We start from the raw sequence: 14,155 nt of genomic DNA on the forward strand, positions 1-14,155 counted from the left end.
CTTTCACTCATGGTTTTACAGAGGTTCGGGGTCTGTCTGTAGCCTATTCCAATCATGGAGACTTTCAGTTTAGGGACCAACCCTGTGGATCTTTTCCCTCCTCTGGACCCCGGGAAGAGGAGGTGAGCTGAGCAGCGGGGCCAGTTACCTCCCTAGGGAGCCGCGGCTGGCTGGCTTTCGTGGCTTTGAAAACTTTCCAGCGCCAGTGCCACGGCGACTGGCGGCAGCTGAGTGGGAGCCCACGCGGCCCGCGCCTCCCGCGAAGAACTTTTCGGAGTGGCGGTGGCTTGTCACTCTCGCTTTCCGACGCGCCTCCCCCTGGCTCATGCTCCCGGAGCGCCCTCCTCCTGGCGGGGACCTTCCCTGGAGCCCGCCCGCCTGCCTCGCAGTTCCAGTCTCGGCCGCTCGCCCGGCCCAGAAGCTCCAAAGAGCGGGCGCCCCTTGCCCCGGCCACCCAGCCGCGTGCCCGCGCCATCGCCTCTAGGCTTTGCAACATGCTCCAGGGACGTCCCGCGCCCTGAGAGCCTCCGATCTTGGGACGAAGAGGAGCAGGGGACCCGGGGCGTGGAGGAGGGGATCCTCAGCCTTGGAGTTGACTTTTTGCCGATGGTCCAAAGCGACACGTCCAAGTCGCCTCCCGTAGCGGCGGTGGCGCAGGAGAGCCAGATGGAGCTGCTGGAGAGCGCGGCTCCCGCGGGGGCGCTCGGAGCACAGGTAGGCACAGCGCCGCGCCTTCTGCTGGCTTTGTGAGCCTCAGAGCCCGGACCTCCATCCCTCCTTTCCCTGATCGCAGACCGCGCCTCCCCATCCTGCTCCAGTCTCCTTCTCCACCTCCTCCCGCCCATCCCGGGGCTTCTGGGGACCCTGCCCCTGCGCGCTTTCCTCAGGCTCTGCTCCGGCTTCCATTTTTTTTTTCTTCTCTGCTTTCTGAAAAGCCAGTGGGAAGGGGCGAGGACGACCTGCCGCTCCGCCCCGGCTTTTCCCGGGCCGCGCCGCTCGGCCGTCCGCGCCCCTGCCCAGGAGAAGCACATGGAGAGCCATGGACCAGGAGAGTGGACTGGACCGGCTCAAGATCGTGAGTCCGGGCGGGCGGGAAAGGGATCCGCATTCTGCATCGCTTTTGCCGCGGCTGCCTCTGGTGATCTCCATTGGGAGCTAGGCGGGGAGGTGGGGTGCTATGCGGGGGTCAAGGTGGGCGTGGAACCCCCTGCCTTGTCCCTGGAGAGCAGCCCCAACCCCCCTAGGCACCTGGGGCGTTGTGCCACCCAGATAGTTCAGCTGTCCCCTTTCCAGTGTTTGCCTGCACCCTTGTTCCTTTGCTGCAAGAAGAGATCAGAGTGTTGGGGATGAGAAAGTTTTTGTTTCTGTTTACCCCGAAATGGCAAGCGATTCTAACTGCTCCTGGGTTCCTCTCTCTGATGAGTATTAGCGGTTTCTGGAAAAATTCTGTTCCGCTGCTCATTGTGAAATAGGAGATGTCGGTTGTAGGCGTGAAGTGTGATAAGGTGGCTTTTACGTAAAGCCTTGGCAGGTACAGTTGGGATTCCAGACACCCCCAGATCTGGGAGGAAAGGAGTCCCTCAACTTTTCTTCTTGGGGTAAAGTCTTCCAACCTGACACTTGGGCCACTTAGAGAATGCTGGGAAGAGGTTAGGGTGAGTCCAGGAAGAATGTTTCTCCTCTGCTTAATGGCTTTGGCTTGCTCATTTCAAGCCCACATTTGCCAGGTTGTAAATTGTGATATTTGTATACATAAATAATACATAACATAAAATACACTGGGACGGGTGCTTATTGTGCAGCAGAGGGGTGGGAGTGGGGCGTTCCGAGAAACGTCACAAATGTGTTGCTGCCGCTCTGATAGACAGCAACAGAGAGCAGTATTTCTGTCCTGTGCCGATGGTAACCCTATGTAGTATAATTCAAGTTCTGCTGAGCCCCTCACCCTTTATGTGTGTGTGTGTGTTTGTGTGTGTATGCGTGTGTGTATGTACGTTTGTATGCTGCCACTGATTTACACGTGTGCTTATGTGTGTACAAGCTGAAAGCTTGTGGGTGCCAGTTCAGAGTGTGAGTTAAAGAAGGGCCACGGGGTCCTCTCCTTCAGATAAATGTGGATCTCAGGGCTTGAATTCAGATCTTCAAGCTTCCTGGCTAGGGATTAACCGCTGAGCCCTCTTTGACTCTATTGAACTTTCTTTGACTACTGGAAACTGCAAGTTCTAACTTAGAATGCACAATTTACATTGATTATCAAGTGGGGAGAAGTACAAATGATTTGGGCTTACAAATCAGAAATCCACTTCCTCTGTGGTGGTACAGGTAGGCTTCAGTGAGCCTGGGCTGGGCTCACAAGCCCAGCGGAGACTGGTAATTAACCTGAGGACTCTCACTGGGTTCTGCCAAAGGATCTGAATTTGAACCCCAGGGCTCACGTTTGTTTTAGGCTCCCGATTTTATCTTGATACTTGCTTGCCAGCAGAGACTAGGGTAAAAGATGAAAAGCCTCAGCTGTGCAGAGATGGAGGGCTTGAATATTGAGAGAAAAGAGAAATAGAGGTCTATCTTCTCCTGGAAGTTTCTTCAGTTTTTTTTTTCTTTCTATAAAGTTTTAATTCTTGTGCTAAAAATATAATTTTTGAAATCTTGGCATTCAGAGTTAGTACTGATAAATCAAAAGAAAAAAGGAACTATATACAGATAAGAGTAGTAATTTACCTAATTATTTCTAATTAACTGCAAGACAACAAATACCCAGTGTACAACATTAGATTGGAAATTAATCGAATGTGAACAGGTACAATTTTCTACCTTCAAAGAATTTATATCCCTGTAGTTACATAAGTGGCAAATGGGACATTTTTGTGGGTGGGAGTACACAAGAATGCAAGGAGTTAAAAAGAGTGAAGGTCTCAAGTCTTGAGTTATCTACAGTACTTGATGGGAGGTGGCATTTGAAAAGATATTTGGAGCATGTGCTAGATTTCAACAGAAACTTCAAAAGACATAATGGGAGCCCATTATGGGAAGTGGATATCTTCTCTATGGGATGCATTTGTGTTCTCTAGTTAGCGGGGAGCAGGGGAAGGATTAGCTTTTGGTGATGCCAGGCATCAGGTTGACAGGGCAATTTGAGGCCACATCTTGGAGCCGTTGAATAACAGAGACCTGTGGAAAGGCTTCAGAAAAGGAGTCATGCGACAGATCACTGGACAGATGCACAGAGAATGTTCTCTAGGATAGTTTGGAGAGCAGAACCAGAGTAGCAAGAAGCGGAGTTAAGAAATATACAATAGTTTGGCCAAGGGCTAATAATATCTAAACTCAAAAGAGACAAAGGGCCATGGCTATGTTAGGCCTATGCATCAGACATTTCAAAGACCAAGACAGAGGAATTAGCACATGGCTGCACTGATACTGGATAGAGAGGAAGAGGGGAGTGGATTTAATAAATAAACATATGCCAGTGAAGGCTTAAATGTTCATCCTCTCCTGCTTATGGGGGCTCCTAAAATGAAAGCAAGTTTGCTTCAATTGTGTTTATCTTACAAGCATTATGTGAGTGCAGAGTTATACTGTTAAGGCATTGTAGGACTCCTCTGAAATGTGGCGAGCCTGCAATCCCTTCAGTCTTTGTTTGAGCAAAACACATTGCCTATAAATTCTACCTGAGAAGGAAGGCTGCCCTGGGTGTATTTTCCCATCACCTTTTCCTAGTTCAATTTCCTTTTTTTTTTCATTTTTCTTTCTTCTCTTAGGGGATGGGGTAGTTCTTGTTCCTTTTTTTGAAGATACTAAATAATAGAAACTCTCCCAAATTTGTACAAATAGAACCTCTACTCACAAGTAAATTTCTCAGCTGTCACTGGCTTCAAGTTGCTTCTTCTTTTATTTTTAATAATCAGGATACAATCTTATAGGAACAAAGTAGAAGATATAGATTCACAAACTCTTCTCAGCCATTTATTTATATTTTATCTAAGGAGATGGAATAACTGTATCCATCTAAGCTCTGCTTGTAAGTTTGCTGTCAGGAACAAAGTGGGAATTTGTTATGTGAGAGGTACAAGGTCATGCCAGTACAAAGCTTACATTAAGTTCTGACATTATAAGAGCATATCTAGAGCCAAAAGTTCAAGGTTTTTTATTGGGCTCTCCAAGATCCAAAAAGGATGGTCGACTGACTGTATTAGATGCCAGCTACCTCTGGCCTCTGGTCACTTGATATGTGGCTAGTCCAATCTGAGATGTGCTGTTCATGTGAAACACATACTATATTTCAAAAACTCACTGTGCAAATAATAAACAGGACACATCTCCAAAAATAATTCCTAAACTAAATACACATTGAAAGGATGCTAACTTTGGGGTTGTTGAGTTGAATTCAATGAATACATTTTCATAATTAATTTCTCCTGTTTCTGTGGCTACTAGAGAATATGTATTATGTAGGCAGTACACTTTCTTGTTGGACAGCATAAGTCTAAACATAGTAGCTGGGCTTTCTATAGGATGGGAAAGCTCCTGGACAGGCAGGGTATACGGGGAGCAGGTGAGAAGGACTGGAAACAGGATGGTGACAGAAGAGGAAATGAGCTAGAAACAGAACAACCCAGGCGTTCTGCAAATTAGGTCTCAAAGAGCAGTAGCCAGCATCTCCAGTCACACCTGACAATGAAGGACAGTAAGCAAGGGCCCTGTTTGTTTTGCTCCTAGCAACAGATCCCAGCTGGTTCCGCCCCAGCCAGTTCCCCAGCTGCTTTCAGCACTCCATAGAAACAGTCTGGTCCCAGCAACATCCTGATCTGCTAGAGCAAGGGGCTTTATCAGAGAAGAGTGGCAGCCTGCCTCCCTGTGCTCTTGAACCAAGTTAGTTGTACTTCCCAGAAACACACTTAGGTCCTTGCCCTGGGTGCTTAAGCCTTGTTTAGTCTCCAAATGCAGTGGCTGAGTTCCCATGCTGTAGGTATTAGCATCAGGGGTTTATTTGGAGGAATTGAAAAACATGTCAATCAGAAATTCAGAGTATGTCTTTGGAATTCCAAATGTAATATTTGAGTGAGACAAATTTTAGTTATTCTAGTAGTTTGAGTCCTTCCATCTACTGTTCTCCCATCCTCCTTGACACCCTGACACCCGACACCTCACCTCTGATTTGTAATGCTGTGGATGGACTTTAGAGTTGTGTACATTTTAGGAAAGCACTCTATTATACATGTCTATATTCTACTAACCACCTATGGCAAGCACTGCATATTAGTTTTACAACTATGGAGAATTACAATGGTTTATAATGTTGCTTAAAGCAATTGAGCCTTTCTCAGAAACCTTTCCAAGCCTGACATTATGAAAAAAGGATACGCCCTGCCCCTGGCCTTTCCCCTTCCTCCTTTCCTGTTCTGGCCCTCATTGGGTTAAACCCAGTGGATTTGCCCTTTCCAGGACAAACCCTTCTGCCCTGTTCCACCTGCCAGGCCTCATCCCAAAGAGTTGTGTTGGGATTGTTTCCTGATTCTTTCTCTGTGTTCCCCTTTTCCTAAGGGGGTTTCTCAGCTACTTCTCACCTAGCCAAGGAACCAAGGACTTTGTTCACAGTCAAGTATCTGCAAACAGGGGGACTTAATGGATCCCTCTTGGATAATTTTGGTCTTCTTGTCATTGTCCCAAAGAAGACAAAAGTCTGAAATTCAAAGGGATGAATATCAGCAACTACTAATTCAAAGAAAGCAAACTAACTTTACACATTAGCATTTTCCCCATGAGAGCAATTTGTCATGTAAGACCAACTAGCACACCACATCTTTCTTAACGCTGTCCAGGGGCTGCCATGACAACTTTGTTTGACTTGCAGAAATCTCCATAATTAAGTACTATTGTCCCCTTCACTCATCCAAAAGGGACAATTTTAGCTACCTTTAACAAACATGAGAATTTATCTGATGATTTCAAAACAATTCTGTTTTTAAAAATTAACCAGTGTTGCAGATTATTCACATAAAGCTGGTATTCAGACGGTGATGTAATTTTGAGTATCTTTTAAAATGTTTGTGTAAATTTCTTAATTTTATTCTAATTTCTCAAATCATCAATGTGTTTAGACAATTTAATTATGTGCCCCTCTCTTACTATAACGACACAATTTAGTTTTATGTAGCTGCATGTCAACACTTCAGAGTAGAAAAGAGCATCTCAGGAAGGATGGACCTTGTATACTGTAGTCAACCCCCTTCCATGCTCCATCTTCCTCTCTTTAACCTGGGATGCTTTAATGCTTAGCTGTCTGAAATATTAGGTATCATGTAGCTGCCAATACAACATTGAGAGACCATTGTTTATGCAGATACCAGGGCCTAAAGTAGAAACTCATAAAAATGCTGTTTCATTTCCAAATATTGTCAACCAAACATGCCCTCCAATTGGGGAAAGGGTTCTACCCTTTTTATATTTTCTTCATTTTAGCTGTTATTTTCCTGGGTATAAAGTAATTTTTAAAAGCAAACCATTTTAGCACAATGGACTTCATTTTTAATGTACATTGGATTAGAAGAGACTATGTTTACTTTTGCACGGATCAGTGCATGCATATGGTGGGTTTTAGTCTTTTTGCCCCTATTGCTCTGTCTCCTTCTCCTTTCTTCTTTCTACAGCCCTGACTTTTTGTGTGTGCATATGCCTCCCTGAGTTTAGTTAGAATCGATTGCATGAGCGAAGGTAACTTGTCAGGGTCTACAATACTGAAAGAATAGCACCGTTCCTCGATCCACCATTAGGTATTAATAATCCCTCATGGAGGGATGCGGCATTCGAGCCCTTCCTATTACATGACGAAATGGAGGTGAGGCCAGTCTTGTTCAGATTTTGTGCAAGTAATCATAGCTGTAGTGGGCTCCTGAAGGCCTCATGAGGTCATGGCATGAAGACATGTTTTTTGTAGCATTCCTCCTGAACCCTGGCTCTTACATCCTTTCTGTTTCTGATTCTGTGATGTTCCTTCGGTCTAGGTGGCAGGAGGTGATACAGATGTCCCTCTTAAGATTAAACACTCTCCTTTTACCTAAACAGTAGTAGTGGGTTCTCCTCTAGGGCGCATAAGCTCCCCAAACACAGGTTCCTGGAAACACTTATAGTAAAATTTCTGTGGAGTGGGTCCTTAGACAGTAGAAAAAAATAGTTAGGCTGAGATGGTTACAATAAAGGATCGAGGTAAAAATGAGCATGTTGTGTTTATTCTGGCTCCAATAAAAATGTCATGTACTGAATAGCAACAGTCTACAACAGTATGAAATTTGAAATATTTAATGCTTTTTGTCACTTCTTAAAAATATGTGTGTCTGAGGGAGAATGTAGAACCTACTCGAGCAGTCTGGGGAGATGGCTCATAGGTAAAGCATTTGCCATAGAGTGTAAGGTTCTGAGTTTGAACCCTCAGAACTCATGTAAAACAGGACACAGTGGCACACAGCTGTCATCCCAGTACTCCTGCCCTGAGAAGGGAGGCAGGGACAGGAGAATCCATCGAAGCTATGGGCCAACTAGCCTGATGTCCACTGCTGCATACTAAGAGGGATACAGTCTCAAAGAACATAGACGGTAAGGACTGATGATACCTGAGGGCATCACCTCAAGACATATGGATGCAAACACAAACACACACACACACACACACCATATACACAAAACAGTCTTACATAGCAATTTAAAAAAATAACAGTTTGTATATAATTTAGTATGCTATATTTTTTTAGCATATGAACTGTGCCTAAACCAGTAGAAACCTGAAATTTTTTTATAGCACAAAGATTCTGTTGAAAGCTAAGTATACCTGAGATAATGTTTGTGAATGATATAGTTTTGAATATGTCTATCTTTTCCTTCATTCTTTCATTCATTACTTCCTCCCTTCCTCCTTCCCTCCACCCCCCAAGAACAGCAGCCTTCCCTGTGTATAACGGTCTCCAGGGCAGAATGTGCAATTGTGAATAGCCAGGAAACACCTTAAGACACCCAAGAAACTGAAGAGAGCAAGCATATTTATCATTTAAAAAGATGAAATAAACAAGAATAAAATCTTTATTTTCTAGTTGTTTCAAATGGGTACCAAAAGAGATGAGAAAAAGAACAATAAGATTATATTTTATCTTTGTTCTCAAAAATAACATATTCTTCCTGAGGATAAATAATGTGTTTTATATAGACTTGCTTCCAAATGTCCTAAAGAAACATGTTAGGTCTTATGAAATTCTTTTAAAATAATAAGTAATTTTCCATATGGAATAATGCAACTTTTAAAATTTCAGGGGATTTTTCATACCTCATTGTAGCCTTCTTTGGCCTGGTAAGATCGTTTTGTCCAAACCTTTAGATAATAATTGGAAAAGGAAGAGCATTGTTAGAAGAATGTTATTTTTCAACAGTTTACCAGACAATGTTTACATAAGTAAGAAGGATAAGCTGCGAAGTGAGGAGAGCCTCGTGTGACACAAAAGTCCAGCCCAGTTTCTCCTTCCTTTTACGAAGTTGAGAACTCATCAGACGCCATGGAAACATGTCTGTATTACATAAAGCCCTTAGATACTTGGAACAGAACAAACAGTTTAAGAATTTTTTTCTTTAATATTGCACCACACTTGCAGTGATGGCAAATCCATTTAAATGACTCAGGTCACAAATGCTCACAGTAGATTTCAGCCGCAGACATGCTGCCCATGTTACGCTTTAGAAGATGTTTTAGTTTTATAAAAAAAAACCCAAAAACCTTATAAATAAAAACCATAATCAAGTAGCACTTTCAGAACCTGATTTTAAAAAGGCAGTTTTTGTAACTATTGATCATGTGATGAAGCCTCTATAAAATTAACAATAACTGATATCATGTCTTTCAGCCCAGCCTGTCCCTTCCACTTCCCTGCTGTTCTGTGGCTTTCCCTTTTGTACAGTATTTGGACACTTACCATGAGCTAGATCTTATTCTAAATTCTATAAATAACTCTGTCTCTGTCTCTCTCTTTCTCTCTCTCTGTCTCTTTGTGTGTGTGTGTGTGTGTGTGTGTGTGTGTGTGTGTGTGTGTGTGAAGGAGGCCCTCACACATTCTAGGTAAGCATTCTACCACTGAATTATATCTGGAGAACTTCATTTCATTTAATACCTAAAAACAAACCTGTGAAACAGTACTGTGTTCATAATCACTTTTGTGGATAACAGTGGTACTTGAAACAAGGAATTTCAAAATATGCTAAGTGTATAATTATCTATCTATCTATCTATCTATCTATCTATCTATCTGTCATTTAACTTTAAAACTCAATGTTGAACTGTTTCCATATATACACATTATATGGAAAAATAAACTTTATTTTCCTCGAAGCTGTAGGAATGTAGACATTTTCATGTCTAATCCTTATAGTGGCTTTCCTTCTCTGTGCTTAGAATTCACATCAAATCATGCATGCTTTATTGCCAGAGCTCTAGATGTGAATTATTGTACAAAAATAGAATATGAAAAGCAAGTTTGTTGGTAAAATATTTGTGCTCAATTGAATTCTGTTATTGAAAGAAGCCCTGTTTCTTTCTGCCTTGCCTTTAATTTCTTGTTTGTGAATGCCTTTTATTTTATTTTTTTAGATTTATTTTATTTATTTTATGTGTATGAGTACACTGTAGCTGTACAAATGGCCCTGAGCTCGCTCTGGCCTGCTTGCATTCAGGGCCTGTTCGCTCCAGCCCCACTCCCTGTGTTGTAATTCACTGTAGATGTCTTCAAGAGGCGCCAGAAGAGGGTGTCAGATCTCATTACTGGTGGTTGTGAGCCACCATATTGTTGCTGGGATCCGAATTCAGGACCTTCAGAAGAGCAGTCAGTGCTCTTACCAGCTGAGCCATCTGGCCAGCCCATGAATGCCTTTTGAAAGTCTTGTATCTTCAGTGGTTTTCCTCTGACTCCTAACATATCTCAAAGAAGATACATTGCCTCAGTTACTAAGTAACTGCCAGTTACTAAGCACTTTGTCAAGACTTCACCCCCCACAAGCAAGTACTTTCAGATCTGAAAGAAGTTTTAATGGTCCCCCAATATTAATATTCCAATGATGCCAATACAATAGCAAATTTATTAACCAGTTTGGGCTGAGATTTTCTTGAATAGGTGTAGATTCCTGTGGAAGATTTTAATCATCTCATTTCTGTCTCTCCTCTCTGTCTCTTTTATGTAGTCATATGGAAAAGGAGCCAGGAGGAAAAATAGATTTAAAGGATCGGATGGAAGCACATCATCAGATACTACCTCAAACAGTTTTGTCCGCCAGGTAAGGGAGTATTCAAGTCCATGGTGTTGACAAGTATATTTAAAATGAAAATTTTTATTTTTTGGTCTTTAAGTGGTTTTAAATTCTCTCTATGAAGATTTATGCAGTATTTTTACTTGAAATTGAAGTGAAACACGTGCAGTTTAATGTTCTAATGAAAATATTTATGCTTCAAGTGCGACTCTGAATAATAATTGCATTCTTGCCTGGCAAGTTGGGGAGGATCAGCTGCAGAGCTCATTATGGAGTAGTTCTTGCAGAAAGACAGAAATAGTGCTGCAATAGAAATGAGTGTTGGGGTTTGGTGGTCATCAGGGAGAGGGCATCCGTGCCCCCAATTATGACACAGCAACATGGAGATTTCTTTAGCTTTTGTTTTTATTTTCCTTGTTCTTTTTCTTTCTTTGACTTTGGATAATGAAAAAGAAAATTGTCTTTGGTCTTAAATGGTTCCCATGTCTAAGGTTAAATAGATCATATGATGGCATCAGGGTGTAACTTAGCTGTTTGCTGTTTGTAGAGACTGAAATAGTTTTCCTCATGGTAAACTGGGATAAAGTCCCAACCAGCAGAAAGCATCAAGCTGCCTAATAGAAACACTGATGGCATGCTGCAACAGAAAGTCCTTCAAGCCCCAGAGAAGGCACACAGTAGCCAACCTTCTGAAAGACATGATTAGGAGTCAGTGTTAGCACCTCATGAGGTAGAGGTGAGCATGTTAAACCCTCATGCAATGTGTGGGTGAGCATATGTCTTCACCTAGTGACTTGCAGTGACAAAAGATGGAAGAAGGTATTATCAAGAGCATGATTTCCTGGCTGATTGGTGGTCAGTTTCTGGCCAGTGACCTCTGTGTCATTCCTTGTGGGTACAGCTCTCTGCCAAGATCAATGACTCTATTGGAAACACTGGCTGGCTTCTTCGGCTATCACCAGGTTTTATTACCTTTTGGGTCTTTTATCACAAGCCCAGACTAAGCTCTTGCCCAAGTGTGTTTGGCAGGAGAGTGTTGTATGGGTCCTGGTTTGATCTTTTGTGTTTTATTTTTGGTTTAGTTGGAGATCCTAAAACTTGACCCTCTCTTTATCCCCGTTAAGTCTGGTGAGTCTCTGTGACATTGTACCCTAGACTTCCATTCAGATTTATTTGTTACAGTAGACCGCAGTAAGCCTTATATTTGTCTGCCTGCCATGTCTATAGTTACTGACTCCATATGCTTTCCTTATATAGGCACAGGTGATCCCTGGCTAGCTATCAGTCCCCTCTTGCACCATTTAACTGTGGCAAATGTTTATTCAAGCAACTCTTAGGCAAGCGAAAAAAATTCGATCTGTACCAATTGAGTTCTGTTTTGGTTGCAGGGTATCAAAGAAAGATAATAGATTAAGAAGGAGGTAAACATGTTTGAAAGAAACAGTTGGAAAGAAAAAGATCAAGCCAGGAGTGGTCCATCCTAGGTCAATGTTCCACTGGTGTCAGAGAGATGGAAATAGTGTTATAAACTCACGGTATGTATACAGGTCTCCTGGTAGCACACACAGAACCAGTATTGGCATCCCTAGGATGCCTAAGGGGTGGAGCACAGTTATTTAACAGCTAAATCAGTTAAAGGCAAGCCATTCAAAGCCTTTTACATGTCAAGCTCCAACTTGGGCTTGAGGTACTTTGTCTTTGGCGTTATGGGTCTGAACCTGGAGAATTCACCTCCAAAACTTTGAATCAAAGCAGACACCCCTAGGAGTCTTAGGAACAGAAGCTGCAGCAGCAGCGAGGCCATAGATTAAGCCATGCAGCTGTGGAAAGTGGGTGAAAATGCAAACTGAGATGTTTCAAGTGAGCACATTGTAGTGAATCAGAATTAATAGCATGGCGTCCATCCTTGTTCATTTAAGCTCTTCACTGAAAGGCCGACCCTTTTTCTAGTGGTGTCCCTTTTGCCATGTGTTCCTCTTGCATGAACATTTGAGAGCTTGATTCACAAGGAGGGAGGGGATTTCAGCACTGCATGTAAATGAGTTAGAATTTGTCTCCTTTGACATTGGGTTCTTGGAAAGTATGTTTGCTTGAGACACAATTCTCAGTGATTCGGGCAGCTATTCAATCATTTAAATGCAGCTTCAGATTGCCAAAACATATGTGAGCATGTAAGAAGGCAAAACATTCTAGTGAAAAGAGCCAAAGCGTAGAGGTCTTGTGCTAGGACCTCAGTGGACTGAGGTGCGCTGTGTGGCACGGCTGGCACAGTGCTTATCCAAACAGCTCATCAGAAACACAGTAACATCATCACACACAGCCGAGTGATTCTGTCAGGGAGGGTAGTTGGAAATTATACTTTTGTTTTGACAATTTAATCTCCATTGTGACAACATTCAATTTTTTTCTGCCATAGGAAAATGAGCAAAAACTACTCTGTCATGGTTAGATCCCTGATAGAAGTGTGTTATTGGGAGATTGTCACATAGTGGATGGGAAGTGCAATCATGCTAGATTATTATATAATGTAAATACATTTTTTTTTTATTGTCAGGACATGTTTACTAAAGAAGTGGTTTGTATTGAGTGAGTTAATGTACTTGTGTGTGGCTAGGAGCATTTATAATTTGTATTAAAAGAAGGTTTGGTCACTAGCACTAGAATTTATTTCCTTCTCCCCCCCCCCCTTTTTTTCTTTTTGATGGAGTCTTGCTGTATTACTCAGTCTGGTATTGAACTCATGACCTCAGGTCACTCTCCTCCATCAGCCTCCCAAGTATCTAGGCTTGCAGACATGTTCTACTACATGAAGGCTATAATGGCATAGCTTAACAGAATTATGCAACTGGATTCATTATGGTCTTTGATTTAAAAATAATTTTATATAATTCTTAAAATCTTAAAATTGTGGTTCTTTTCAATAGGGTACTTTTGTGGTATACAGGCTTTACAACCTGGGAAATGGGTACTTTTAGGTAGTAATAATATTGATATTAAATGGTCTAGAAGCTGGAGCTGTGACAATTTAGGATAGGAAAACTTACTATGATCTTTCCCGTTTGGGGAGAACTAGAAGAAAAGCAGGGAACTTGTTTCAGGCTATTTGCTTCTCCAAAAATATCATGCATAGAATGCTGCTATGATTGATGCTAAGACAGCATCTTCCTAGGGGTCAAAAAGGTTAAATAAGAATTATGGGGTCTTAGTTTGATATCAGTGACCTTTAGAGATAAAAAGGCAGCAGGGAGACTGTATATACAGCAGAGACCCAGCAAGACAGTAGCCATGCACCTAGGCATTAGCCCCAGACTCTGGTACTGTAAGAAAATAATTTTTCTGTGGCTTAAACTATTCTGACATCTGCTATGCAGCAGACTAACAGAGACAGATCTACTGTGAGACATGAAAAAAGACTTTTTTAACATTCATTTCTTGCTCTTATTTATAATTGGATATGTTTGCCAAGAAGTGTATAACTCATTAGCTCAGATCAGTGGGCTCAGAGTCAATTGGGTACCCTTAGAACTACCACCAAACCCCAAAAGTCAGCTCTCCCACTCCCAAATGTCTCATCCAACTGCACCCGTGTTCTTTTTTCTTTAACTAAAGACAGCCAAGTTCACTCTTCCTTATTGAAATTCATTTTGTCTCCTTTTGAAAATTTAGATAAACTAAATTGCTTTGTGTCTAAATTCTCATACCCAGCCTCATATTGGTCCTGGTCATCCACTGCGAGCATTCCAGCCCTTGGCTGACTTTCTTTGCTGTCCAGCATTTAATTCCATGGGTTATGCCACAATTAATTTATGTGTTTTGCCCTTGAAAGTCACTGGCTTGTTTCTCTCATTGAGGCTTACACAATGCTGCTGTATAAATTCTT

At 42.2% G+C, this 14,155-nt stretch overlaps 1 protein-coding gene across 4 annotated transcripts in view; it reads left to right on the top strand.

Annotated features, from left to right (window-relative positions):
* Positions 1-377: 377 nt before the first annotated feature.
* Positions 378-14,155, top strand: part of Cacnb2 (calcium voltage-gated channel auxiliary subunit beta 2) — a 376,672-nt gene continuing 362,894 nt past the window's right edge. For 2 of the 4 annotated variants that reach the window (XM_031369058.1, XM_031369060.1), the window contains exons 1-2: positions 378-714; positions 10,210-10,302. In XM_031369058.1, the coding sequence (XP_031224918.1) occupies positions 607-714; positions 10,210-10,302 (201 nt within the window). In that variant the 5' untranslated portion in view covers positions 378-606. Of the gene's footprint in view, positions 715-959; positions 1,076-10,209; positions 10,303-14,155 lie in introns of those variants that run through there. The other 2 variants (XM_031369064.1, XM_031369059.1) reach the window with 2 other exon arrangements.

This window comes from Mastomys coucha, unplaced genomic scaffold, assembly GCF_008632895.1.
Source record: "Mastomys coucha isolate ucsf_1 unplaced genomic scaffold, UCSF_Mcou_1 pScaffold15, whole genome shotgun sequence".
Lineage (NCBI taxonomy): Eukaryota > Metazoa > Chordata > Mammalia > Rodentia > Muridae > Mastomys > Mastomys coucha.